The 26,531-nt window shown below is 41.1% G+C and overlaps 7 protein-coding genes across 7 annotated transcripts; 3 read left to right on the plus strand and 4 right to left on the minus strand.

Annotated features, from left to right (window-relative positions):
• Positions 1-2,426: 2,426 nt before the first annotated feature.
• C922_00286 (hypothetical protein) lies at positions 2,427-7,958 on the plus strand (the record flags this gene model as incomplete). The annotated part of the gene is made up of 2 exons (XM_008815903.1): positions 2,427-4,613; positions 4,779-7,958. The coding sequence occupies 2 exons, from the start codon at positions 2,427-2,429 to the stop codon at positions 7,956-7,958; spliced, it is 5,367 nt and encodes a 1,788-aa protein (XP_008814125.1).
• Positions 7,959-8,993: 1,035 nt separating this feature from the next.
• On the minus strand, positions 8,994-11,423 carry C922_00287 (hypothetical protein; the record flags this gene model as incomplete). The annotated part of the gene is made up of 1 exon (XM_008815904.1): positions 8,994-11,423. The coding sequence occupies one exon, from the start codon at positions 11,421-11,423 to the stop codon at positions 8,994-8,996; it is 2,430 nt and encodes an 809-aa protein (XP_008814126.1).
• A 286-nt stretch (positions 11,424-11,709) lies between these two features.
• C922_00288 (hypothetical protein) lies at positions 11,710-12,341 on the minus strand (the record flags this gene model as incomplete). Its single annotated transcript, XM_008815905.1, has 2 exons — positions 11,710-12,068; positions 12,302-12,341. 2 exons carry the CDS (start codon positions 12,339-12,341, stop codon positions 11,710-11,712), a joined length of 399 nt encoding a protein of 132 aa, XP_008814127.1.
• A 2,098-nt stretch (positions 12,342-14,439) lies between these two features.
• On the plus strand, positions 14,440-15,942 carry C922_00289 (signal recognition particle subunit SRP54; the record flags this gene model as incomplete). Its single annotated transcript, XM_008815906.1, has 1 exon — positions 14,440-15,942. The coding sequence occupies one exon, from the start codon at positions 14,440-14,442 to the stop codon at positions 15,940-15,942; it is 1,503 nt and encodes a 500-aa protein (XP_008814128.1).
• A 1,862-nt stretch (positions 15,943-17,804) lies between these two features.
• C922_00290 (CAMK protein kinase) lies at positions 17,805-20,449 on the minus strand (the record flags this gene model as incomplete). The annotated part of the gene is made up of 9 exons (XM_008815907.1): positions 17,805-17,955; positions 18,141-18,226; positions 18,491-18,581; positions 18,725-18,843; positions 19,042-19,385; positions 19,545-19,677; positions 19,868-19,928; positions 20,095-20,206; positions 20,413-20,449. 9 exons carry the CDS (start codon positions 20,447-20,449, stop codon positions 17,805-17,807), a joined length of 1,134 nt encoding a protein of 377 aa, XP_008814129.1.
• Positions 20,450-23,847: 3,398 nt separating this feature from the next.
• Positions 23,848-24,936, plus strand: C922_00291 (hypothetical protein; the record flags this gene model as incomplete). The annotated part of the gene is made up of 1 exon (XM_008815908.1): positions 23,848-24,936. One exon carries the CDS (start codon positions 23,848-23,850, stop codon positions 24,934-24,936), a length of 1,089 nt encoding a protein of 362 aa, XP_008814130.1.
• Positions 24,937-25,791: 855 nt separating this feature from the next.
• C922_00292 (hypothetical protein) lies at positions 25,792-26,280 on the minus strand (the record flags this gene model as incomplete). The annotated part of the gene is made up of 1 exon (XM_008815909.1): positions 25,792-26,280. The coding sequence occupies one exon, from the start codon at positions 26,278-26,280 to the stop codon at positions 25,792-25,794; it is 489 nt and encodes a 162-aa protein (XP_008814131.1).
• Between the last annotated feature and the right edge of the window lie 251 nt (positions 26,281-26,531).

Raw genomic sequence — 26,531 nt, forward strand, 5'->3', positions numbered from 1 at the left:
GAAAGGAATTTTTCAGGCAATTCCGAAGATAATCGACAATCCACAGAGGTACAGGGAAAAAAAAAAAAAAAAATTATCCTCTGCGTATGCGTCCATAGAGCTTTCCTTGTGCCGATATATATGCATTTGTAACGTATGCGTACAGATAAAGCAAAATGAATTATGCACATATTTGCGTCTTCTATGTTACCTCCTTTCCCCTTTTACAACACTGCGCAGTATAAAATTTGGATCGACGCGTACAACAAATTTTTTACGAAGTGACCCGAGAGGATTGCTCCTCCTTTCAAGAGGGCGGTTGTTACCCGTTTGAAATTAACCTTCTTGGCCTTAACCTTTTCGTCTTATTTCTTTTTCACCTTTTTTTGGTTCATTTTTTTGCTTGATTTTTTCGATTCACTTTCTTTCCTCATTTATCTGCTTCACTTTTCTGTTTCACCTTTTTGCTTAACCTTTTTCTCAAGTGGGAAATGCGAACACCATGTTGTGGACTTTTTTCCAACTGTGTTCGTCCCCCACGCCATTTCTCTGAAGAGCCAACCGTTCATATCCCCCGCCCCTATAAAAAAGTGTTTGTGCTGTTATATATTTTTTCCCTTAATTTTGGGTTTCACCAAAGTTGTCACGCTATGCGTTGCATCCAAACCAACCACGTCCTAACCTTTTTTTACGTTTTTAATCTATATTCCCATGAAGCGAACGTGCGCATGGTGATATGAACGTTCTTTCCCCACTCGCTTTATGCGCACTAATTGGCATCCTCTGCAATTGGCTTTTACCCCAAATTGTGAAAAGAAAATTATTTCCGTAGGGCCCTGTGTGTAAGCCCTTCTTCTCACTTGGAATGTCGCTGTCGAAATAGGCAAAAATAGAAATACACGCAAAATACACGCAGGCGATCTTTGCATCAATAGAGAATTCGCTGAAAGGAACATTTGCCCTGAGGTGTACGCAGGAAAATATGCCCATTCGCAGAATTAACATGTAGAAATTGTTTCTTCATAGTTTACAAATTTTTTCATTTCAGCTGGGGGGACCACAGAGAACGTTGACGTGAATACCAAAATGAAAAGGAAGAAAAGGAAGGAAAGAAAGGAAGGAAGAATCTGCTTGGAACATGCGCAGGAAGCAAAATGGTACACATAAGGGCGGGAAGAGCTGGGTCGGGCAAGAAATATGCCTAATGTCTATACATGCGTTTACGTGGGGTAAGGCATATGCGTATACGCATCTAATATATGTATATACGTAGGTACCTCCTCGTTGCGGAACGCGATATTTTTGATTCTTAAAAGGATTTCACGGCTACGAGGACGGACAAAAATAGAGGGTATTGTAAGTATTTATATTGGCCTAAGTAATCATACGTTTGGTTTCATTCGATGAGGTACTCTTTGGGGTTAGGGTTTGGGGCAAGCGTGTTCTTTTTTTTTTCTTTTTATTTTTTTCATTTTTATTTCTTTTATTTTTTTTTTCCTGATTGGTGACAGAGGAAAATGAACATATTACGTACCGAATTGTTTGCGGGAACGGAATAAAAAAAAAAGAGGAGGTATATATGATGACCATCCGCGTAATTATATGTATATATATTTGAAGATATATACATATATATATGTACTACGTATGTATATGTACGTATGCATAAACTGCCCTCGCGCTGCATATGCATTGTGCTTACTGTCGAAATGGCATAAGGAGCCAGAATATCGAGGATTCACGACAAGTACCCATAGTGCCGGGGGTTGGGGGGATTTACGAAACATACGCATTAACTGACTAATAAACCCACGCATTAATGTGTCACACAAGTAGCTACATACCTAGGCACATCCAATACGTATATCTCCACGCGAACGGGATTAAACTCCGAACGTTCTATCCCCCTCGGGCAATGGTGAATTAGAAGAATAAAGGCCTGTTCGGGTGACCAAATAGTTGGAGAATTCAAAGGAGAAAAAAAGAAACCAAAAACTACCTTCGTAAAATTGCCAGCTCAAGGCAATGCGATCACGCTGAACGTAGAAGCACACCCGCAGAACACGAAACCGTGTGTGTCACATATGCGTAAAAGTTCGTATGCATATGTTTAAGTGCGCTTGTACGAGGACACCTGCGGGGGAGTTTACTTTCCCTTGGCGAAAGTAATCCCCGTGGAGAGCAGCTTATATACCAGTGCGGGAAGGAAGGATCACGCTTTAAAGTAGCAAAATAGCTACGAACTTGTGAATCGTCTTTTTTTTCTGCCCCCAAAGGGATTCCCCAGCAGTAAGATGCGCGCGTGGTGAGACGGCGTTGTGCGGATATTTGAAGATATTCATCAGGAAATTCATCGGCACATTCATCGGTATATTCTTCGCCATCCCAAGACCATCCCGAGGCCATCCCGTCGACACCCCCGATTGCACATTCAATTGGCGAAAAAAATGTATAGAGGTTGCAACGCCGCCGTGAACGGTAAGAGCAAACACGAATCTGCGAAATGCTATGATGAAAAAAACGCTCAGGGAGACAAATCCATGTACGTTAACATCTCTTATCACATCAGGAAATTATTTAGTTATTGTGACGCGGACATACTAAGGATAGAACACAACTTAATCATATATAACAGCTTAATTGACAATATAAAAAAGAATGGGAACAAAATTGTAAAAAAAGAGGTGGAAAAAATAATCAGGGAGAAGGAAAAAAACGAAAATTATTCCTTGTCAGAAATGAAGGAAGACGAATACAAAATAAGCAACTCTGATTTGAAAAAAGTGGAACTAGATTTCAAATTCATCGAATGTAGTCTATGTTTCGAGCTAATAAAATTTGTGTGCATACAAGAATGCAATCATACATATTGCTTTCTATGTTTTTATCGTCTCTTGTATATGCAAAAGAAGGAGAAGGATGAGGATGAGGAGGATACAAGAGGGACAAACGTCCCTCGTGACAACACCACCAGCACCAATAGTGCGTACGCGAATTATGTAAATAGTCGTAGTCGTGTGGGAAATAGAAATAACTATGGGTACCCCGATGAGTACCGAGGGGGGAGGGCAGGCCCAGGAGGAGGCGCAGGAGCAGCAGCAGCAGCACGAGGGTCATTTGTTTACATCAGCAGACCGACGAGTGACAAACGAAGGGATGGAAAGGACGAAAAATATAACTATGAATTCGATAAGGATACAATGAAATGCCCGTTTTGTAAAGAAAGAAATGGGTACATATTTTTTTGTTTAAATAATTTCTATACGTATTTTACGTATGAGAATCTATTGCACACTCTTCTTGAACAGGACGATCCGGAGCAATACGTCAGTTACGAGTTATCTCAGTTTGCTGATCTGAATGGGAATGGCTACCACAAAAGGGAGGACTCCACAGGGAAGAAGGCACAGGGAGGCGCGTCCCCCTTGACTGATTCCACACGTAGTATTATTTCACTCAACACGGGCGCTCGATGTGCACACGAAGGGGTGGAAGAAGAAGAATCTATGGGGGAGATCCCCGCAGTGAACCTAGCCCAAGCTCCCCCAAAGGTGGAAAGCCAAAAGGGAAGAAACTCATCTTCCGTTACAGAAAAAGGGATGGATGGATACCTTCCCAATAAAGAACAAATAAACTGTATGACGAAGAATGATATCAAGAAGGTGTTCTCATCCCACTATGACGACATCATAATTTTACGAAATATTTTAAAAAAAAACGTCGACAATAATACCAATGAAGGAAATAACAGTGCAGCCAAAAAAGGTGAAAACTTGTATTTGTTTTTTTATTACGAAAAGTATATTAAAAGGAAAAGAGAAAAAATAAGATACCTCTTGAACGCAGGAGTGAACACGGAAAAGAGGTATGCATTCTATGCAAAAATATTTGTAGACACAGAAAAGAAGGTGTTCTTCGAATATTTTTACATTTACAGTTTGTCAACCCTGTTGACAAGTTACGTCTGTCTGCTCTCTCCTTGTATCGATTATTGGACCCAAATCTTAAGTAAAAAGGTGGAAAAATTTAAACAGAATCATGGCACAGATAAGTACTTTGAACGAATTTACATAAATAACGAAAGGGACATTTTGCGAAAAAAAAACGACTCAATATATGACAAATATCAACAGTATGGGAAGAAATTATTTCGCATAAAGGATGCAGAGTCGGAGCTATCCGATGACTATTTCCGTGCTGTGGATCTATTTACCAAAACGTGCTTTACCAATCTCGACAACATAAATCATATCAATTCTTTGAAAAATTACTGCCACAGAAGATTAAACGATTTGTGCAGACACATGAATGAGCATGGCAAGACTTATTGTGATATCTGTGTTGGAAACAGTGACAATATTTTCCTCTTCGAGTATAATATATTTTTTAAAAGGTTTATAAAAATGCACGTTGAAAATGGAGAGAAGATTGCGGAGAATAAATTTAAAATAAGGCACATTTGTTGCCACCTCTGCGGATTTTATCTCTACGATTTTGATACGTTCATGAATCACATTAATAAATACCACTTTTTTTGCAAATTCTGCTTTAATAAGAGGCCCAGCGACAGCAAGGAAGCGCCCAAGGCCGACTCCGAGGAGGACGTCGTCTACTATGACCAGCTGCACATGCACGTAAGGGCGCTACAGGGGAGCCATTCGCGCTTTGCGCGTTACATTTTTTGCACGCGCGTTACATTTTTTGCACGCGGATCCCCATTTGTGAACGCGCACCCCCTTTTGTGCCCTTTTAATCATTTGTCCACGCATCATCTCTTGCACGCTTACCACCTTTTGTAGGTCTACAGAAACTACGAAAATCTGTTTGAGCACTACAAGAAGAAGCATCACCCCTGCTTGTACGAGCAGTGCATCTTCGTCGTCTTTGACAATAAGATCGACTTGTGCTTCCACCTTGCAGAGAAGCATGAGGAGAAAGGGAACAACAAGAAGAATAAGATAACTTTTTCCATCGCGGGGGCTTCGTACAATGAGATAAGAAGTAGTGCACACAACGGGGCGAGCAGTTACAACACGGGGGCCAGCAACTACAACACTGGGGCCAGCAGTTACCACACGGGGTCGAGCAGTAACCACACAGGGGCCAACAGCATGCACAACCATCACCTCGACGAGGACGACCCCTCTGGAGAGAGCAAAGAACCGTTTGACCTGAACAGACACAAGTGCATATACAATTTTAAAAGTTTCCAAGACTCATGGTACTTTGACTATTTCATCGAGTGTAAAGTGAAAGATTTTTTAAAATATTTTGGAAGCAACGAAAAAATCTTTTTCCTATACATGGCCAAAAGAGACATGGAGATCATTTTGAGGATATTCGAAACTCTGTCGAGTAAAAGATCAGAATTGTATTTTACACAGGAGGAGATAGTACAGCTGAATAAGAAGATAATTGAAGAGGACTTCTCCCCACAGGATCGAAACAACTTCTTTCATTTCAAATTATTCTTTGATTATATAGTGGAGAAAATAGATTACTTATCTTATAATAAGGAAGACTTGGAAAAAAATTATTTGTACCTCTTTTTTAACATCATAATTAATAGGTCCTTCATTTTGTACTATTCCTTTTTTTATCTCTTCATGAAGTCAAGGCATGTGCGCCCTGAGAAGGTGATTGAATTAGTCAGACTCGCGGCGACGGCGACGGCCACTTCTACTTCTAGCGCAGGGCGCGGTGCTAGGGGTGGCACAAATAACGGAATCAATGGCTGCCCCCCTAACAGCGTGGATAGCGATAAAATGAAGCATATTTACCTGTGCTCGCACGAAATGACGCAAATGAAGAAGCGCATAGAGGCGGAAGCCAGTTGTGGTCCCATCGAACTAACCAAATACGGCTTCTTATATTTGATCTCTTTATTTTTTAAAATTGATAAGCATGGATTTGATAAGGTGTGTTTCCTAGTGCGGAACATTTCACACCTCTGCAATGAGACGTACGATCGGGTAGAGAAAGCAACAAAGAAAGGGAAAAAGCAAGGGGACAGTATCTCCGAGCGGGACGCGTACAATGGGGGAGCTTCCAAGTCAAGTACGTTAAAAAGCAACCCAAGTGCTGTCCATAGCAGTAGTAACAACAGAAGTAGTAGCATTCTAATAGCGTTATCTGCACAGCAAAGCGAAAGAAGAAAGAGGGAAGTGCGAAATGGGAATACCTTGCTCGATGCAATTAACATCCGCAGTAGCAACGAATTGGACGACATGGAAGATATTAACCAATTAATTAAAAAGACCATGAAGAAGAAGAACCCAAACAGCAGCATAATAAATAATTTGTATGATAAAAAATGGGATGTGTCGAAAAAAGTGGTCTTAGATTTGCTGTACTATGTAGAACCCAACTTAAACTTGGTTTCCTTCTTTTACCTTTTTCTGAGTAACTACTTTTCAGCGTATATGAAGGATCCCTGTATAAATAAATTTATTAACATCTCTAGTGAAAACAAGAAGAAAATTGTTAAGAGGATCTCCAACGAGGTCGACTTGGCTTCTCTCACAAATATCTCCAAAAATCTCAGTTCCTTTGTCAACGCCAAGGCTCTGGAGGAGTGCTTGTCTACAGGCCCGGAATACTATCGAATTAGGAAAGACATAGAGGTGATTCTACGCAAAATACGCAGTGAGCACGCTGACAAGGGGGATCATCAGTACCATCGCGACCAGCGTGGTGATGGTCACTCGAAACGCGACAAGCTATTGCAGGACGGAATAAAACACCACGTGGAAACCATCAAGGATACTAGAATGAATGCAAACCTGTACGATGTCTCCCTTTCGCTTAGAAACCGATTCCTAAATATAATAAAAAGTACCAAGGTCAATGAACTGTACTTTATTTATTTCTACGTGAGCAGCATAATCTCTTCCACCACCCCATGTAGCTTACCCAAAGCGGTGGAGGAGTTCCCCACGCTAAAGGACAGATCCGAATGGGTGATGGAACGAAGTGAGGGTGGCGGTATAGGCAAAACTTCCAGCAATAGCAGCCTAACCAGGGCAAGTAACATGGCGAGGAATGGTACAGTTAACACTGCAAGTAGCATCGGGAAAAGCACAATAGCTGCAGGAAATAAGACTTCTCTACCGTCCACGTCGTACAAAAATAAGGTTGATAAAAACAGAGAGCTATTTTCAAACTCGACCAGAATGAACATCGACTTGGAGTTCCCTCCGCTTCCAGAGCAGAAGGAGGAAGAGATTATTCAGGCACCACCAAAGAGTAGTACTTCTAAGAAGAAGAAGACAACAAAGGAAAATGCCCCTAGCATGAACAACGCCACAACGACGAACCGTAGCACAACCTCAAACCGTGCCGTGGAGACAGGGAAAGCTGCAAACAGTCAGGTGCTAACCAACAGTTTGAAAAAAAAAAAAGAATTTGAACAGAACTCCACGGTTGAAAATAAAATCAACAATAGTGGCAGCACTCCAGATTTTAATTTTGCGAATTATCCGCTACTAGCCGGAATCAATGTAGACCATAATTCATCCAAGAACAGGAAAAGCAAAAGCAGGGACAGTGGGGAAGGGGCGGAGAAGGACAAGAAGTCTAAGTCAACGTCGAAGGAGAAGACAAGTGCAGCTAAAAGTAAAAAGAGTCGTGATATTCTAAAAACGTTTAGTCCTCATGAATTTCCGTCCCTACTTCCATTATCCCCCGTGGATAACAAAAATGAAAAAAGCAACCAAAGCAGTAGTAATATTTCCAATGTCAATAATATGAGTAGTAAAACAAAGTCGGAGAAAGAGAAGAAAAAAAACCCAAACAAGAACATCGACAATCAGTTCTACCACCCAACGCACTCTCTAAACAACATGTCGTACTTAAACGTCCCTGAAAGTAACGTCACCTACACCATTAAGAAGAAAAATAAGTTCAAGAGGTGCAACATGTGTACGTATGAAAATACGTCCGAACGGACGAGGTGCGAACTGTGCGAAAGTCCCTTGTGAGCAGGGAATGAATCCGGCTTCTTTGTTTACATAGTTCCACCCTTCTAGCCACCACACGCTTGTTTAGCCGAATCGTTAATCGTGTCACACTGGCAAAGTTGCGCCCTCCGGCGAAGTGCAGAAGCTTTTAGGGGAAAAGGGAGAACCCAGACTTTTCGCCTTTGAGCCTGGTTGTCACCTTTTTTTTTTTTTTTAAATTATTATTTTTAAGGCGAGTGAGCGGAAGCAGCCCCAAGAGGTGCGAGCGTGGACAGTACAAAAGTTTGAAAAATTCTGCAAATCTTTGCCCACGTATGGTTAGTTTGTCTCTCAACAAAAAAAAAAAAAAGAAAAAAAATCCACGAGATTAAATTTGTGCACCTTTTTATATACATGCTGTGAAGGGTGCGATTAGATTTTTTACGACAACATTTATTTCAAATATGCATGCGTGATTTATTAGTGCCAAGTGTTGTGTACCCTTTTTTAACAAAAAAAAAAAAAAGAGAACCAGAGATAGGGATATATATAGATGTAGATATGCATATACATATGAGAGAAATTGACGGGGGTAATAAAAGGGGCATGGTGATATAAAGACGGGTGCAAAATGTGTACGCATTTGTTTCATGCTCCTTATATGTTGTTGCAATTGCATTGACTCTGATGTTTCGTATGTGTGTTATGTATGCGTCTTGCCATTTGCCGCGACGCGATCGGCACTTTATTTGTTAATTCCCCATACTAGTCCACGCGACGCTTTAAGAATTTATCAAAAGAAGCGCGTGGTAGAGAGTTCCCCCTCATTGTTTTTTTAACGCCATCCAGGATGGCACCTCCTGCCCCGCTCCACGTTTCTGTTTTTTCATTTCATTTTTTTTTTTTTCTTGTTGTGTACAAACGGCCGCAGCCCTATTTATGTAAGGCGTTAAAAAGCCGTTGTTTGCGCGCAGTCCTATTTTTGTAACGAGTTAACAAACCGTTCTTTGCGCGTCGGACCCGGTTGAGGCACGCTTCGGCGCCCAATCCGCAGTGCCTCCCTTCTTCTTGAAGGAATCAGTACCATGATTCCACTATTATCGAAAAATCGTCCACTTTTTGTCTTAAAAAGGAATGAATGTGCTCCTCGGTTCTATGCGGCTCCTTCCGCTTGATGATGTTCCCGAAGGCTTTGATGAGGTTCTGCGCGAAGGGGCGTGATTTTCCCGATACGAGGAATATCGTGTCCGGCTGCGTCAGGAGGTCGTAGATGCAGTCTTGCATGGCCAGCACGATGTCAGTCACGTATATTTTTTTTTTCTTCTCGCTTAGCAGCTGTTTTACATGTCCGTAGTGGATTTGGGGGTGACAGCGGCCTCGATAGCCATCGTCACAGTGATGACCAGTGCTACCGTTCATACCACCACTAACCCGGCCGCTGATCCCGCCGCTAATAGGACTAGGTGCGCAATTCAGTTCCACCTCCTCGTTAAGAAAAGCAAAATTGTCGTTTGGGTCCCTCGAGAAGGCCATAAAAATGTAGTTGAAATAAGTAACCGCTCGAAGAAGGTCTTCGAAGTAAAAGTCATGCAGCCTGTTGCGAAGTCCAAGGAAGAGAAAATCTTTTAGAACGGGAGCGGCGAGTCGATTCTGCTCCTTTTCCTTTCCTCCCCTATCTGTAGACTTCCGCTTCATGTGCAGATCGTGGCGGTATCTGATAACGCCCACGAAGCTACTAAACGACGAGCCGGTAGAAATATAAACAATTCGGTAGGCTAAGTTGAGGACATTTTTATTAAACCATAGGAGACTATCCTGAATTTGAGCGTAAATAAAAGATCCTTCTTTGGAGTTAACTAAATAATCTGAACAGAGACCCACCAACTTTTTATTTTTGTTTATTTCAACATGGTAAAGACTAACCAATAACTCGATTATGTTCGTCCTGCGGTTTCTTAATTTGTTCCTCATGAAGTTTACAAATTTCAAGGTACGACTCGTCCACATTTCCGCCGTGTACTGAGCGAAAATATTTCCGGCTCCTCCATTCCCCTTTGTGTAAAAATGGATCTTTAAAAAGGATAGTAGGGACAAAAAAACGGGGTTAACACGATGCAGGTACAGATGATATGGGTTAAATTTCATTTTTACATAGTTGTAGTATTCCATTGGGTTCATTATCGAATAGGATCTGTGCTGAATGTTCGGAAGAGTGTTCACGAGAAAGGTCACATCGACTTGTATGTAAGTGTAAAAATCGCATAAGATGTCGTAGTAGGATCTCTTGTCTTGATATATGTAGGAAAAATAATCGGCAATTTGGTCTGTATTTGCCAACTGTAGGAATTTCTTCCTGTGCATTTCGCTCGTCGTTCTTTTACTTAGATAGGTGAAAAAAAAGGGGGCAACCATTTTGCTTAAATCTAGGAAGTACATAAATAGGTGGAGTACCTTTATCCTTTTGTTAATCGGAAGGCTATCTGTGATACTTCTTTTATCCTCCGAGTAGTTCTGCTGAACAACAACATATTCATCATAGTCAATTTTTAACATCTTCAATACCTCTTTCGTTTTGTCCTCGTTTAAAAATGGGTGCACATTTAACAAGCTGCTCACATTGAAGGACAGAGAGGGTGGTGCCACCAGGTCGATGCACCTTACATCTTGGAAGTGGGACCTATCTGTGCACCTTTCATTTTTTAAAATTTCAAATTTGGAAAGTTTTAACAGTGTACAAAAGTGTTCATCCGGATGGAAGTCGCCAATTCCGGGAGCGCCACTATGCAGATTATTGGTGTGTTCCATGTGTTTTTCCTCCCTTTTGGGTGAGTCCCTTCCGATTTGTTGTTCCCCCTTGGGGTGAATCTCCCTTATGTATTCTGTCTCAGTAGTGTGGTTATAATGGCCCCCCGCATTGCTGTGGTTATATTTTCCCTTTTTTTCCCCCTCGTCGTGGGTGTCCACCACACTTGCTAAGGGAGGTACCTTCCTGATGGAGTACAACAGAGGGACGTCCTCATTTAACTCAAAGGGGGCATATCTCCTCATCAGAAATCGGTAGACATTATTTTTCCAAATGGTAAAGTTTGAAAAATGCATAGATGGGTGTTGATAATTCCCTAAATTGTAATTTATAACATTTGCATTAAGCGATTTTAATTTTTTCTTTAATTTCTTGGCCACTATGTTGTAGTTATCATATGAACTGTCACCCAATCCGAACAAATGAAAATATGTACCTTCGTGAAACCTTACCTTAGCCCTATGCATAGCTATCCAGAACTTGGACATGTTATGTGTGTAGAAGCCATACCCTGTTGTACTAACAATGATAATGACATTTTCGTACCTGTGAAAGCTCATCAAATTGACGTCATTCAGGCATAAGAAGTCCATGTGGAAGCTTCGATACAATTCGTACAAAATGATTCTGCAGCAATCGTACGCAGTGCCGTACTGGGACCCGTACGCTAGTAAAATTTGGCTCCTCCTGTCTGCGTCTTCCATGTTGGGCGATTCGGAGTATGAAAAAAGGGGGATATTCAAAAGGGGTGTTCTTGGGGAGTGGCAAACTCGGTGTGCTGGCTAGGGAAGAAAGGACTGTTATGAGGGAAATATTGACACGGCGACTGAAGAGGTAGACTCTTCTTTATTTCCCCTGTTTGCACTTCTGCGCTTTCGTCCAGTTCTTCCCCTTCGTCCCCTTTTTCTCACTTCTTCCGTTTATTCCCATCCTTCCCTCTCTTTCATTCCTTGTCGCCTTTGCGATGAGACTCTTCCCCCCCGTTCTCTTTCAGTCCCTGTCCTGCAGAAAGTGGCGGCACCTTATAGAACATGCACGGAAACACAACCGTTGCTCCATGTCTTGATAAAACTTCTCTAATTTTTTTTTTTTCCTCTCGTTAAAATTGGAATTATTTTTCGCGCTCACATTCTGGTACAGGTACAAGTCCTGCTCAAGTCGATTGTATAAATTTTCCTTGCATATGTTGAGACAATGTGCCTGGTTCTCTGCAAAGGCTTTCAACACATTTAGGTTTTGTTTCTCTTTGAAGTTGTCTAAATCTCGTAGCTGGGCTTCCTTGGTTTCCTTGGCCCTCTTAACGATTTCTGCGATTTCGTCGAGGCTTTTGCTTCTCAGCCCGTTCAGTCCTGAACAGAGGGAAGGCATAAAAGGGGAATAAAGTTAGACGAAGTGAGCATGGAAGGAGAAATTCCCCCTGCCACTGGAAATGTCAAACGATCAGTTGGGAATGGCAGTGGTCACTCGGTAGAACGCTGTGCATGCGGCACCCCCTAAAAGGAGAGATCACGAGCTCCAATTTAGTCATATGGGTATCCCCGCATGCACCGCCTAATAAGCCGCAGTGGGCATCTTTCCATACCTACTGTCACGTCACAGCTGGGGGAACTTATCATGATCATTAAGTGGGAGGAGGGTAGTTGTACAAAATTGCCAATACGCTTAAAAAAAAGAGATTTTTTTTCTTCTTTCCTTTTTGAAGTATACAAAACATCGTAGCCGATGTGTCTGCCACGGGTCTGTGTAAAACACGGCGAGAAAAAGTCTGTTGCACAAGCTGCAGATAAAGCACAATGCCTATCTGAGACGATTTAGCGCGCCCATATGGATATACATGGGTGGATTTAAGATGTACGTTGATTCCGATGACGCGAAACATCACAGGGGAAATAGGGTGTGTCCACCCTGTTGCTACAAATAAAATCTGGCGCACCGTTTCAAAATGGCTAAACTGTTCTATTGCTTGTCGTCATGCAAAAGGTAGCCTCTTCTACATGGAGAACGGAAGGTTTTTTTTTTTTTCTTCTTCTTCCTCCCCAGATTATCCGGAGTAGGAAATGCACTATACATTTGAATAACCCCCTGTTCTTTTTAAACGGACTCACAAAAAGAACATTAGGATAAAAGCGATGCGTTCGTTTTCAATTATGTGAATGAGTACAAATGAACTCCTATATCGGCTGGGGGTCAGGTCAATGTTGTAAAATTTCTCCGCTTTTTTTATGAACACCTTATGACAATGGCAGGAATGAAAAAAAAAAAAAAGGAAAAGAGTGCTTTGTCATTTTGCAGTTGCATGTATTTTTTTTTTTTCTGCAAATCCACAGGTCTCACAACAGCCCAGCTTGTTGGGCCTACACCGTGTATCCCTAAAGCGTCGCTTCTTATGGTGGGCTGTTTACTCGCTATTGCTTATAAGAGTGGCTGTTTGCCGTAAATACATGTAGTTATTATTTTTTTTTTTCTACGATTTTACGTTCTTCCTCTTTTCCTTCTTTACCCAATAAATGATTTTTTCCAAGTGACAGTTTTTCACCGTTCCGAAAAAAACGCCTGGGAGAAGAAATTAATGAACATATTTTTTTTGGTAAAGCGAGGCCTTCACTTCGGTTTCCCTATAATAACTTAAAAATCGCAACGTACAAATATCTTTGATGAATTGACGCCTGAAGTCTGCCTTATTATACCAACGGGAAAAGGCAGAGGCCGCGGCGAAGGAACAAAACCGGAAGTGCTGTTCCTCGTAACATGACATTTGTGCATCCTCTAGGGGGCTATTTCCTGGCGCACGTAATTACGTGAGCGATTAATGCTTTGGATGGGGCTGCATCATAACTAAGGCAACACACGCCGGCTCTCGCGTTTGGAATATCACCTCCTGGGGTCAGCGCTTCAGTATACACTTGGGTGTATACACTGCGGTTAACATTTGCCTACATCGCACGGCGCGACCCTCCCCTCCGCGGAAGCACACATCCTGATAAGCAGTTGCACGTAAAAGAAAAAAAAAAAAAGGGAATTAAAATTATATCGAAATATTTTATGTAAAAATGATAAGCCATTGTGAAGGTACTTTAGTACCAAATGTGAAAATGGGCACAAAGAACAAATCGATTGGCCTTATTTTTGCAAAAGTGTAATTTTTTTTTTTTTTTTCTTTCAGCCTGTTTATGTAGTGCAACCTATTTGTGTACGCATGAAGAATTATACAAACGCATAAACGTGAGGAGCAGAATATACTTCCATCTGCGTGCACAATTGAGGGACCTTACCTTCTGTTTCGGCACAGCAAGTCTGGAGCAGGCACATGTTGGAAATCGTCCCTCCTGATTTCGTGTAACCAGAAGTATACTCTACTCCCCCCATTTTAAGACCACTTTGTTTTGTTAGCCATTTATCCGGAAATTGGCCCCTCATAAGTCACCCTTCGGCTGAGGGATGCGCTGAATGCACATTTAGGAGGCCAATTGTGCCGCAAACGTAGGGGTTACTTCACTGGCATCAGCATTATCAGTACCATCTCCAGTATCGCTGCCACCACGACCAAGTCCGGCTTCCCCTTATTGCGCAGTGGAAGCCTAGTTGAGCAGGGCCCAATTCAAGTGGACTCCTCTCCCCCTTTCTGCGGCCTAAGCCTAGAGGCAGACGAAGGACAAAACGGGGGAATAATCATCAGACGGTGCTAGATACTACTGCCGTTGAACATTTAGAGGCGATAAAATGGTGTTGACGGAGCTGGGGACGCAGCTAACCTCCGCGCTACAGAAGCTGCAGACATCGGCCGTGGCGGACGATAGCGCGATTGAAGAATGCCTAAAGGAAGTCATCAGAGCGTTGATCTTGGCAGATATAAACATTAGCTACCTGAAGGATATAAAAAGTAATATAAAAAAAAATATCGAAAAAAATATCGATTTGTATGGAAACAATAAAAAGAGATTAGTACAACAGTACGTGGTGGAGGAGCTTATCAACCTTCTGGAAGGGAAGAAAGAGTCTTATGTGCCCAAGAAAGGAAGTCGAAATGTCATTCTGTTTGTCGGCTTGCAAGGAAGTGGGAAAACAACGACCTGTACAAAATTTGCACATTATTATCAAAAGAAAGGATTCAAAACGGCTTTAGTATGTGCAGACACTTTTAGAGCCGGGGCTTTTGATCAGCTGAAGCAGAATGCCGCCAAGGTGAAGATCCCATTTTATGGGAGTTATTCAGAAGTAGATCCTGTCAAAATCGCAAGTGATGGAGTCTATGCATTTCTAAAAGAAAAATATGATTTAATCATTGTGGACAGTTCTGGTAGACATAAACAAGAGAGTGAATTATTTGAAGAGATGAAGCAGGTGGAAAGTTCAATCAAGCCAGAAGAAATTGTCTTCGTCATTGACAGTCATATTGGACAAAGTTGTCATGACCAAGCGATGGCTTTTAAAAACTCCGTTACTTTAGGAAGTATCATTATTACGAAGATAGACGGGCATGCGAAGGGAGGAGGGGCTTTATCAGCAGTGGCATCAACTGGATGTCCGATTACATTTATTGGTACAGGTGAACATATTAATGATTTTGAAAAGTTTGAAGCCAAATCCTTCGTTTCGAGACTTCTAGGGTTAGGAGATATAAACGGTCTGGTATCGACCTTAAAAGAAGTAATCGATATTGAAAAACAGCCACAGTTAATTAACAGATTGTCCAAAGGGAAATTTGTACTTAGAGATATGTACGATCAGTTTCAAAATGTTTTTAAAATGGGGAGCTTAAGTAAAGTAATGTCGATGATCCCAGGTTTTGGGAACAATCTAATTAGTAAAGGTACCGAGAAGGAAGGCATAGAGAAGATAAAAAAATTTATGGTTATTATGGATTCTATGACCACTGAAGAATTGGATTGTGTAAAACCGCTGAACGATAGTAGATGCCTCAGGATCTGCAAAGGGTCTGGTACCCGCCTGCAAGATATACGGGAGTTGTTGGAACAGTTTAAGTTTTTAAAAAATATGGTCTCCAAAATGGGGAAATTGGGATTGAGAGAAAATAATATGAACTCATTAATGCGAAATCAGAAACACTTCCTCAGCAAAATGAACAACATTATTGATCCAAGCATGATGGGACAGATGGGCGGCGCAAATAACATGGTAAACATTTTGAAGGAGTTTACAAAGATGGACGATTTGGGGGGGTCTATGGCGAACATGATGAAACAAATGGGCTTTAAGAAGTGAACAAAGGAGAAAAAGGACGGAGAGGGGGGGGGTCTGTTGGAAGAAAAAAAAACCATTCAGATTTTACCACTCCGACGTTTTTAAGGATGCTCTCCACGTGGTGTGTATACGTTTCTCCCTTTTTGTCATCCTACTGAAAGGAATAACTCCCTGAAGGGGGTGTTCCTCCATGTGGATTTCTTCTTGTTTTTTAAACACTCATGAATGAAATATGCTCGGGTCAGTTCTCCTTTTGCAATTTTTGCAAAATGGAATCTTTCTGTGTGCAGCTCATTTGGCGGAGCTATGCGCGCACGGCGAAACGAAGAAGAAAATAATTTCTCCCTCTAGACACATGTTTCAACTTTGGCAAGTGTGCGGATAGAGAGATAAGACGCTGAGCCGAGAATTACCTGCTTATGTCCCTCATTCATGAGTGGTTAAAAAAAGAAAAAAAAAAATCAGCTCAGGATAACGCTTCATGAGAGAAGAATGTCAGCAGCTGCTCCCATCCTGCGAGTGGGGATGCAGAAGAGGACACCACCCTCAGAGCTCCCCCGACGTTTTGCAGTGCCCCTTTTTTATGTCACATTTTTGCGTCCCGAAGGTGGTGAAGAAGCGTTGCAGCAGTGGCAGCTGTGCCATTGTTCTACTGTATCATTGTGCCACTATGCCGGCGTAGGTGCGCACATTGTGCACCTAATATTTATAAGCATTATATAAATGTAACTTTTTTTTTTTTTTTTGTTTTTAATTTGTCACCATCGAAATAGCTAGCGCGGGGGTTTCTGCCTCCCATGATGCTCTTTGTTCTTCCCCTTTGCAAAACTTTTAAAATCATTTAAATTTAAGTAAGAAGGATGCCCGCTATTGCGCGGTGTGGCATCAAACAGATAATGATGAGTAGCTAGGTGTTGCTGTGCGCTATCTACATCATGATTGCGCCTTTGCGGAGTCCTGTCTACACAGGGTGCAACCCCCGGACGCAATTTCCCATTTACTGCCGCAAAAAAAGGGACGAACCGGTTTTACGACAAAAAAGGCGAAGCTGCAGAGAATGCCTACTTGATTGAAAGACCCATCCAATCTTTTAACAATTGTTGCAATTTTTATCGTTTAATTAAAAAAAATAAAGAAAAAGAGGGGGAAAGGAGGAGTTCATCCATTGTGGTGTATTCAATTCCACAGCGGTAAGTTGGATGGCTATTTATTAAAAATGTCAGCAGCATGCATAGAGGAAAAGAATATAAAATGGCAATACAGGACCAATAAACCATTGGTAGACGGAGATTAAATAACACTGAAATGCACCATCACAAAGGAGGAGCGTGTGTGTGTGAACTTGGAAAGGAACAATAAAACGTGGCAAAAAAGGGAAAAAAAAAAAGAACGCAAACTTGCGTGAACCAATTTCACACAAGGATACTTAAAATAAAAATGAATTATAAAATAGGGAGGTGAAAAAAAAAAAATTGAAAAATGCACAATAAACAAAATTTCAAATAAATTGGAATAGTGAAAAAAGAAAGAAAAGGGAGGTATATAAAATAGAAGGGGATTTTAAAACGGGATAAATTTGGAAAGCAGGCAGAGCGCGTCTGTCTAGGGTCTCGCATTAAACAAAAAAGTGTAGAATAGCGGAAATCACAATTTGGTTACATCAAATAGAGGAGAGTTCATTGGGGGTGGCCCTCCGGAACAAACATGGCACATAAATTGGGTACTCGTAAACAGGCAAGCACACAACACATTCACTTTTGTGAGAAACTGTTCCTCGGAAGAACCCCACAAAACGGGGTTTCCAAATTGAGGGGGAAAAATGAATGCACGAGGAATGTTTCCACGAATACATAGATCATCATAACAATAAAAAAAAAAAAAGTCTAATTTGTTATTTTTTTTAAGAAGAAGGTGTATTTCTTCTTCATGTTAGCAAAGGAGTCCTTTTCCTTTTCGAAGGACTTGTCTCTTATTTGGTTTTCCTTAAATTCGTTGTCCTGGGTAGTGCTCTTTTTTTTGTCCAATCGTAATTTCCTGCGGGGGGTGGTGGGCATGGGAGGGACAATCATAAGTGTTACTCGAAAGGAAATGAAAAGTCCCCGTCATGGTTGCGCAATTAGACAAGAGGTAATAAAAAATGAGCAGAAAAACTGGGCGGCAAAATGTACAAAAAAATGCATGACAGTGTGGAAGAACATCCCTCTCCTGGATCGCATTACCTTATGTACGAGGCGGAGTTAAAAATTTTGAATTCACAGCTCGTCAGGGTTCCCCGTATCCACCGGTGGTTCAAAATGTCTGAGCACTACAAAGGGGGGGAGGAGGGGGAAGAAAAAATGTGGCAATCAAATGGAGTAGACAGGTTGGCTATAAAAACAATCGCGTCATATGGACGCAAAAATGTATTCTCCAAAACGGATGTGTTCTTAAATTTTGTTTGACACGGCGAGGAAATCCTTTGTTATCAGAAAAAAAAAAAAAAAATGGTCGCGTATAATCGGGCCACTAAAACCCGCCGCTCTGTATATGGTATGTATGCTCTCTTTTTTTTCTTCTTCTCCTTCATTACGCTAAATCTTTTTTCCGGGTCATGTACTAGTATATTTTCAAGTAAATTCTTTAGGCCTGGTTGGATATTCAGGGATTTTTCCTTTGAAAGTCTGCACGGGGAGGGAAGCATATGGGGCCAATAAGTTAGCATAGAAAAGAGGCGATTACGGATAGAAGTTAAGAAGCGAAGGGAGGGCTCATTCGCCTCCTTTTCGTTATTTTTCCATATGCGCGGCACGCGTTTGCATCTTACAGCTCTGGGATGTTGGCCTTCAGAATATTGTTGTACAATTCATTGGCGTTTTTCCCCGTAAAGGGTACTTTTCCCGTTATTATGAAAAAAATGAGGACGCCCAGGCTCCATATGTCGATCTGCACGGAGTGGAAATATGTTACGTCATAATGAGCGCTATATCCACTGCGAGGAGGAAGCAAACAAAAGAAAGAGAGAGAAAAAAAAAGAACTATAAACGATGCCTTAGAAGACACAACCGATGAGTCGTTAAAACAGGTTCGTAAGTCTCGCGCCTTTGTCTTCCCAAATGAGAAACACAAGCTGAGCAGACGTACCTTTATCCCGTACTCTTTATTCTTTATAATTTCTGGTGCAAGATAAAAATCACTGCCACAGACAGAGCGACTTTTGACGACGGCTTGATTGGACGGGGTTATCTTAGCCAGTCCAAAGTCGGACAACACAACGCTCTTTATATTGTCCTTGGTTCGAAGTAAAATATTCTCTGGCTTTATATCTCTGTGCATAATCTTTAAAGAATTAATGTACTGAATCGTTTTTGTCAATTTGATGATGATAACCCTAGCCTCGGAGTGGGTGCAACTGCCGTTAATTTTTATATACTCGAAGAGGTTTCCTCCTTCGCAGTACTCCAGTATTAGCTTCACAATGTAGTATTCTGCGGAGGGTGTAAAAAGGGGGATGGCACAAATGGGCACAAAAGCACTAATAAATGCACTAACAAGATGACTCACACAAGCCCTCACACGGAGGCAAATTGCGTGTGCATTTTCCCATAATCCATATTTCGTTTTTTTTCTTCTTCCTTTTTGCTAACTTTTCCAAATTTTTTCGTGATAGTCCAGTATTTTAACAATATAGGGATGTTTGTTATTGATCGTTTTCATTATGAACAGCTCCCTCTTGAAGCAGTTGTAATGGGATGTTTTCTTCAAGGGGCAGCACATTAGCTGAGGAGGGAGAGAAGGGAATGTCCATTTGGGGGGATAAATTAACATAGAATAGAAAGATTTCCGATTAAAACAGACGCATTTCATCTGTTATCTAATAACGTTGCACTATGCCACGCTTAAACATGCTCGAGGAAGGAAACAAGCTTCTGCCTTTTTTTTTGCTTCCCGCTTTGGCCCTGTTTCCTACCTTCATGGCGCACTTTTTTTTATTTTCCCCTCTGCAACAAAACACCTTGGAGAAGTTACCGCTGCAAGGGAGGAGTGGAAACCGTGTGGCATACTCTTTGGGAACTTCGTGCGGGATTTACATACACTTAGAAGAAACATTCGCGGAAGAAAGAGTCACCAACGAGACAACACGGCAGTTGTACAGACACAGAACACACAGCCAGCATATGCATCGCGAATTCTTACTCTCCAATTTTGTTAATAATTTTGTATTTTTTTATAAACTCCAAATTTGAGTCGTGCTCCTCGTTTTTCTTCTGCCTCTTATTCTCGGATGAGTCATTTTTTACGTTTTTGTCTAAATGGGCCAGGCAAAATGGGGGTGCATAAAATATGTAAATGGGGTGTAAGACCAAAAAAAAGGGTAAAGAGACGGGTATTTAAACGAGGGGCCGGTTCTCGGTCGGTGGACGTCGCCACATGGGAAGCACCTCTCGGTTGATGCACCTCAGCTCATGCATCTCAGCGCACATATCGATGTGTTCCTCATATTTCTGCCATTACCCGAGTTGTTTTTCCTTTTACTTATCGTGGTCCCCATTTTTTATGCTTTCTCTTTCTTCTTTTAAAGGAATAAAATTTATTCATAATAAATTTGGAAAAAAAAAAAATAACTTAATTGAAAAAATACCAAAACATAATTGCTATAATTTCAATTTCTTCCATTTATAAAAAATAAGGTTGGATCCAAATGGGCTCGAGCCTCTTGTTTTATTTTTTTTTCGTTCTCCCCTTAATGTTTCCCACGGGACAGAGGGGAGAACAAAACAGGGAAAATAAAACAAAATAAAATAAAACACAATAAAATAAAATGCAATAGGGTAAAACTAAATAGAATAAAAAAAAAAACTACAGGGTATCACTCAAAGGAGTACACAAATTAGATCAGATCCGCCCTGTAGAAACAAAACAACGTTGTGGACTCGGTAGGGATGTAGCACTTAAAAAAATGGGGTGCACAGTGGGTTAGGCAGGAGATGGGCACACACGTAGCTGTGCCGAACATATTCGCTCGGGTATGGCAACGCTGCGCTAGCGATGCGATCCTTGTGTCTGGGGAGGAAGTCACCCAATACAGTGCATCACACATGAGAGATGCACATAAAACGGAAAAAACCAAAACGTGTGTAGGCTACTGAAATACTCTAACCCGGGTGATCAAAATGGTGTAGAAGGTGACATGTACATATACGCTGCAGTCGTAATAAACGGGAAGCCTTTTCGAGTACTAACTGGGCTCACAGCGCATATGGGCATGCGCATGCTTGTGCGCCTTTGCATATATACAAATAAAAACACAGAATATATGAAAAAAAAAGAATTTCCTACAATCTCCCACTCTCCCTTTTAGTTTAGTAATTCGCAACTACTAAACATCACAAAGACATGTAAATCCTTTTATATACACGGCACAAAAAAAAAAAATAAAAAAAAAGCAAAATGAATAAACGGGTCGAAGTATGCTCAGGGAAAAACATAGGATCGTCTAAGCTGGTGCAAATCCTGAAGGCACAAAAGAAGAACAAGAGCTATCACAATAAAACAACTGCAGGACGGGCAAAAAAGATACGCAAAAAAAAAAAAAGGAAAAAGGGAATAAGAATGAGAAAGAGAAAAAAATTAAATGTATAAGTTACTACTACTCAACGAGACGAAAACGGTGGAAAAAAAAAAAAAAGGCTTGTATGTGTAAACCCCCCTTGGACATGCATCCAATTTACCACGGTGCTGGCAAAGGTTTGCGCGTATTGGGATCCAATTTGGCAGGGGAGTATATGTGTATATAAGAGGAGTATGTAAAAATTTTCGTAAGTGCAGTGGTGTGATGGAGAGGCGTGGTGGTATTAAGATGTGCTGCGGAGGGGGAAGGTTCATGCAGACTGCGGAAAAAATAAATGTGATGTAGGGGGAAAAAAATAAACGTAAAGGGAGAAAAAAATTAACAGACGTGCTAAAAAAAGAAATGCGATGCAGTAGGAAATAAGTGCAAATCGCGCAATGGCTATTTGACTGCCGGTAATCGCGTGGAAATTGCCCAGGGATGAGAAATTCAATGCACAAAAAAGTTTCCAAGGGCGCTTTATTTTCCCTGCGGCCGTAAAAATTATATGTACGCAAGGGCGAATTACGCGTAATGGGAGAAGGATGATATGCTTAACTTCGGTTAGATGCTCTCCCGTGAAGCAGTGACGCTTTGGATTTAAGCGTTTAAAAAGGGTTGGGAGCTGTTCATCGCGTTTGTACGTTATGACGTAATCCACAAAGCTCTCGTCCGCCAGCCCCACGGAACGGCCAGAAAGCGCATATACGTATAGTCATTTATACGTATATATTTGCACATATTGTACATTTGGCGCATATTGTACATTTGGCGCATATCGTATATTTGGCCCATATTGTACATTTTGCGCATATTGTAAATTTGGCGCAGACGGTACGTTTGGCGCAAATTGTACATTTTTCTTTTACTTTTACTTTCCCTTTTTCATTTTCCTTTCCCTCGCCTTTCGTTGGTCTTCCTTTGACCCGCCCGCAAGTATATGGCGCGGCAAATGGATGAAACTATTTTACGTATATATCTTTGCTCCTTTTTTGGCTATATATACATATACACGTAAATTTGAAATTTCACAATCACTGGTTTTATATCTTCGCTTTTGACTAATATTAAATTAAGATTAATTACGTAAAAAAATTTATATGTAAAAAATTATAAAAGGGCGTTTTTTTTTTTTTTTTTTTCTGAGATATTATATCAATGCTGAGGAAGCGAGAGGGGGGCGTCGTTACGAGTTCCGCCGGGTTAGGTTAACCCGAGTATAAACCTAGTCATCCCAATGTGGAGCAAGTATAACTGTAGAAGTACATCCATAATATATATATGTACATTATGCGCTATATAAATATATATATGTAATATATGTATTATATGTATATAAAATATTCTTTACATGTACGCGAAACTTGACGAGGGGGCACATTGTGCCGGTGACCACTATATTATATGTACATAGGGAAAATATGTTCAGTTTGGGGGACAATTCATTTACACCAATTTTACCTGCACTGCGTGTGACCCGCTGGTTCATCTGCGTACCCTCTTACTTATTTATGCACACGCGCTAATTAGAGGTAAAAAAAAAAAAATTCCTCACGCGAGAGTTGTCGCATAAAAGGTAATAATTGCTTGCTAGAAAAATGCCAAGGGGGAAAAGAAGTGCGCCAAAAAAATTAGGCAGCACGTGGGGGTCACAAATATGTACAGGTGAGGTACAGCCTCACTAGCGGAGATATGTACAAGTAGTACATACACATATATATCTCTTACTATGTGCATGGGCGTATGTACGCGTTTATTTTTTTATATATTTACCCCCACACGTTTATTATATGAACCCACTCCCGCGTACATGTCATGTTTTCCGAAATCTGCCGCTTTTTCCCTTTTTTTCCCAAGACGAGAAACGCCCTTATAAAGTAACATGCCCCTAAACGGGGTAATTATAGAAAAAAACCTCCTGAGCTATGTGCCCCCCGTGGTGGTAGACCACTTCATCGGAGGGTAGTGAGTCCGTGGTGGTAGTGGAAGCAATGTGACTGCGGAGTACCATACTGCAGTGTGCCATCTTTTGTCTTACCTTTGTACTGGTTCTAGTGCCAAAGGGCGCAATCAGGAGATTGGGTGCTATTATATCCAGTTAGCGACTCTACTTGTGCTTGCTGCCACCATCTTTTGGCATAGGCAAAAGGGGGATAATAATTTGACAACATTTCTGAAGTACTCTCCTTGTGCACCTCTTCGTGAAGCTTTATGCATATATTTATCCCCCCCGGGGTGGCCACCCATAGGTAGGACTAGGGCCCCCCACCCACACATACACACATGCAAGCACCTCGGTGTATTGTATTAGGGGAGGCAAAAAAAAAGAGGCTAACGCGATGAACCAAATGATGGGGGACAATGTGGAGGAGCCCTTTTTCGGAGATGAGGAAGATGAAAATGTGTATGATGATTTCAACGCCGAGATTCACGTTAACAGGGGAACGAGTGGCAGTCCCGAAAATGACGCGCTCGTTGAAGATCCTAGCAGCAACGAGACGGAAAGTTCCACCTTCTCGCAATCCTTCAACGGGGATGACAACGATGGGGAGGACAATGATGCTAGTGAAAGCAGTCTCAAGGAGGGACAACAAAAGAGTAGTAAAAATCCATTAGAGGTGGAAAAAAAGAAGAAGAGGAAGAAGGAAAAAAAAAAAAAAAAAAGCGAATCGAAAAAGGGGAAAAAACAAAATGACATAAAATTAGCAGTTAAAATTGCACTGCAGGTGTTGCTAAGAAGTCAGCCCTTTCCAGTGAAGAGGGAAGATTTATTTTCCGTCATTAACATTTTTGTACCAAACTGTAACAACAATGTCAAAAAAAAAAAAATTATTTTGAACTTGTTACAAAAGAAGGTAAAAAATATTTTGGCGTTAAATTTGCTAACGCTGAATTCGAAAACGAAGACTGAATATGTATTAACACAATGTATAACATACAGAAAGCATAACGATTTTTTATTGTCCAATATGGATCATCGTATAAGGGGGTTCCTCATCTTCCTCATTCCATTTTTCAGTGTCTTTCATAATAAAATCCCCTTGAATTATTTACTCTACGAGTTAAATAATCTTGGACATAGCTTGTTAAAAACAAAAGAAAAAATGGTAAAAATTTTAAGCTCCCCAACAGTTCTTTCCACCATTGCTAACCATATTGTAATGACGAAGGAGCTGGCTGACGCTCTCGACTATTTAATATATGCCAAGAAATTGTCCTACATCGATTTCAGCAGTGACTATCAGTATGATGAGACCTCGTTGGATGGGTTTTACTGCATACCCACTCCTCGCTTTGAAAGCGAAGTTAACATGACGCAGTACATAACGGATCTGCTGCGTGTGCCCAATAAAACATTTGAGCTGAAGGACGTGTATGTCGTATTTGAGGAGAAGTACTTCTTGGACATTAACTACGACAATTTGTGAGGCGATGCCATCGTCGCGACAAGGATCTCTGCGGAAGCGAGGATGAGGACAGAGGGGACCTCCCCATGCAATGACCCCCAGTCCGTGTAGCAGTTATCGTCAGTCAGTATAGCTGGAACCTTTTTCCTCGTCTCCCCACGAAATGGACCGCCGCAACAATCGTAATACATAAAGAGGAAAATTTCAAAAAAAATATGCGCACAATTTTTTCACCCAAATGTGAAATAAAATGGAGTTAAAAAAAAAAAAAAAAAACGGGGGGGGGGGAAAAAAAAAAAAAAAAAAAAAAAAAAAAAAAAAAAAAAAAAGAAAAGGGGGGACGGGGGGGGGGGGCACATGAGAGATAATGTCTACGGGAACGAAACAAAAAAAATAAAATTTCACCTTATAAATTAAATGGGTAAAAAATAAATCGGGTGTTTATTATTCTCCCCTTATGATAAAGTTGGGGCACATCCAGAAGGGTGTTCATCTGGCGGTCACATGTACGTACATCGCTTGTGCGCGAAGGAAAATTGGAACACATATGCTGACATGCGGGTAAATGGTGCCAAGGGGACCTTCAAAAAATAACGGAAGAAAAAAAAAAAAAAAACTTAAAAAGTGCGTTCCCTCTTGTTTACCCTGCCAGTGCGGAATTTGTTGTCTACCTGCCATTTATTTGGTCTTTCAGACCATCCATCTGGTGTCAGTGTGTGATCTACTTTGTTTATGTAGACCAACTTTTGTTCTTTTTTTTTTTTTTTTTCTCGTTTTTGTGTAAGGACGCTACCGCTTCTATGTGTGAAACGGTGAGGCAATCTCAAATCATCCCACAGGAGAAACGAAACAAATAGAGTTCCTTCCCCCCCACCGCTACTCTGCTTTGTCCTCTTTTATAAGAAAATTTTTTAACTCATTCCACAATTTCATTCGTTCTTCGCCCTCCAAGCTGCCATCCAATTTTGCCGAATGAATTTTTTTATCACAAAAGTACCAGAGGCTATAAATTTCATTTCCATCTGAGAAAGGAAAGCCGTTTTTGTCCTTTATATTTATTGGAGGTCCCATTTCAAGTAAGTTTTTTTGTTCCCTCTGGCATTCTGACTTTTGCACATTATTTATATATTTATGGTACTGCGTTTGTATTAATATGCCTGTGCAGTTCTGACAGAACATGCTTGGGTGCCACTCGCTAAATTGGCTTGTTTTATATTCGATGTAGTTACTTTCGTCTATGTCATCATAGCAAATTAGACATGCTAGATTTTCTGGTACCGCTTCTGCGTGCTTCTCTTGCTTTGTCACCTCCGCATGGTTTAGTGACGCGTCGTTACAGGGACGGTTTCCTTTTTCCCCATTCATACTTTTTTTTGTTATTATTTTGGCTAGTTGTTGTGCTAGTTGGGTGTGTCCTCTGGGTAATACGTGTCCGCGGGGTATGTCTGTCCACGCAGCTGATCTGCCGTCTGATGTTCTACTATCTGTGGGGGAAATACCTTCACGTGTTTTTATATCTTGGATAACCACGAATGTGCACACGTATAGGTAAAAACGTACCCCCGTATTTGTGTTTCTCTAACTTCGGGGGCTCGTGCTTTAGCCGCACTAAGGTG

This window comes from Plasmodium inui, assembly GCF_000524495.1.
Source record: "Plasmodium inui San Antonio 1 unplaced genomic scaffold supercont1.1, whole genome shotgun sequence".
NCBI classification, from domain to species: Eukaryota; Apicomplexa; class Aconoidasida; order Haemosporida; family Plasmodiidae; genus Plasmodium; species Plasmodium inui.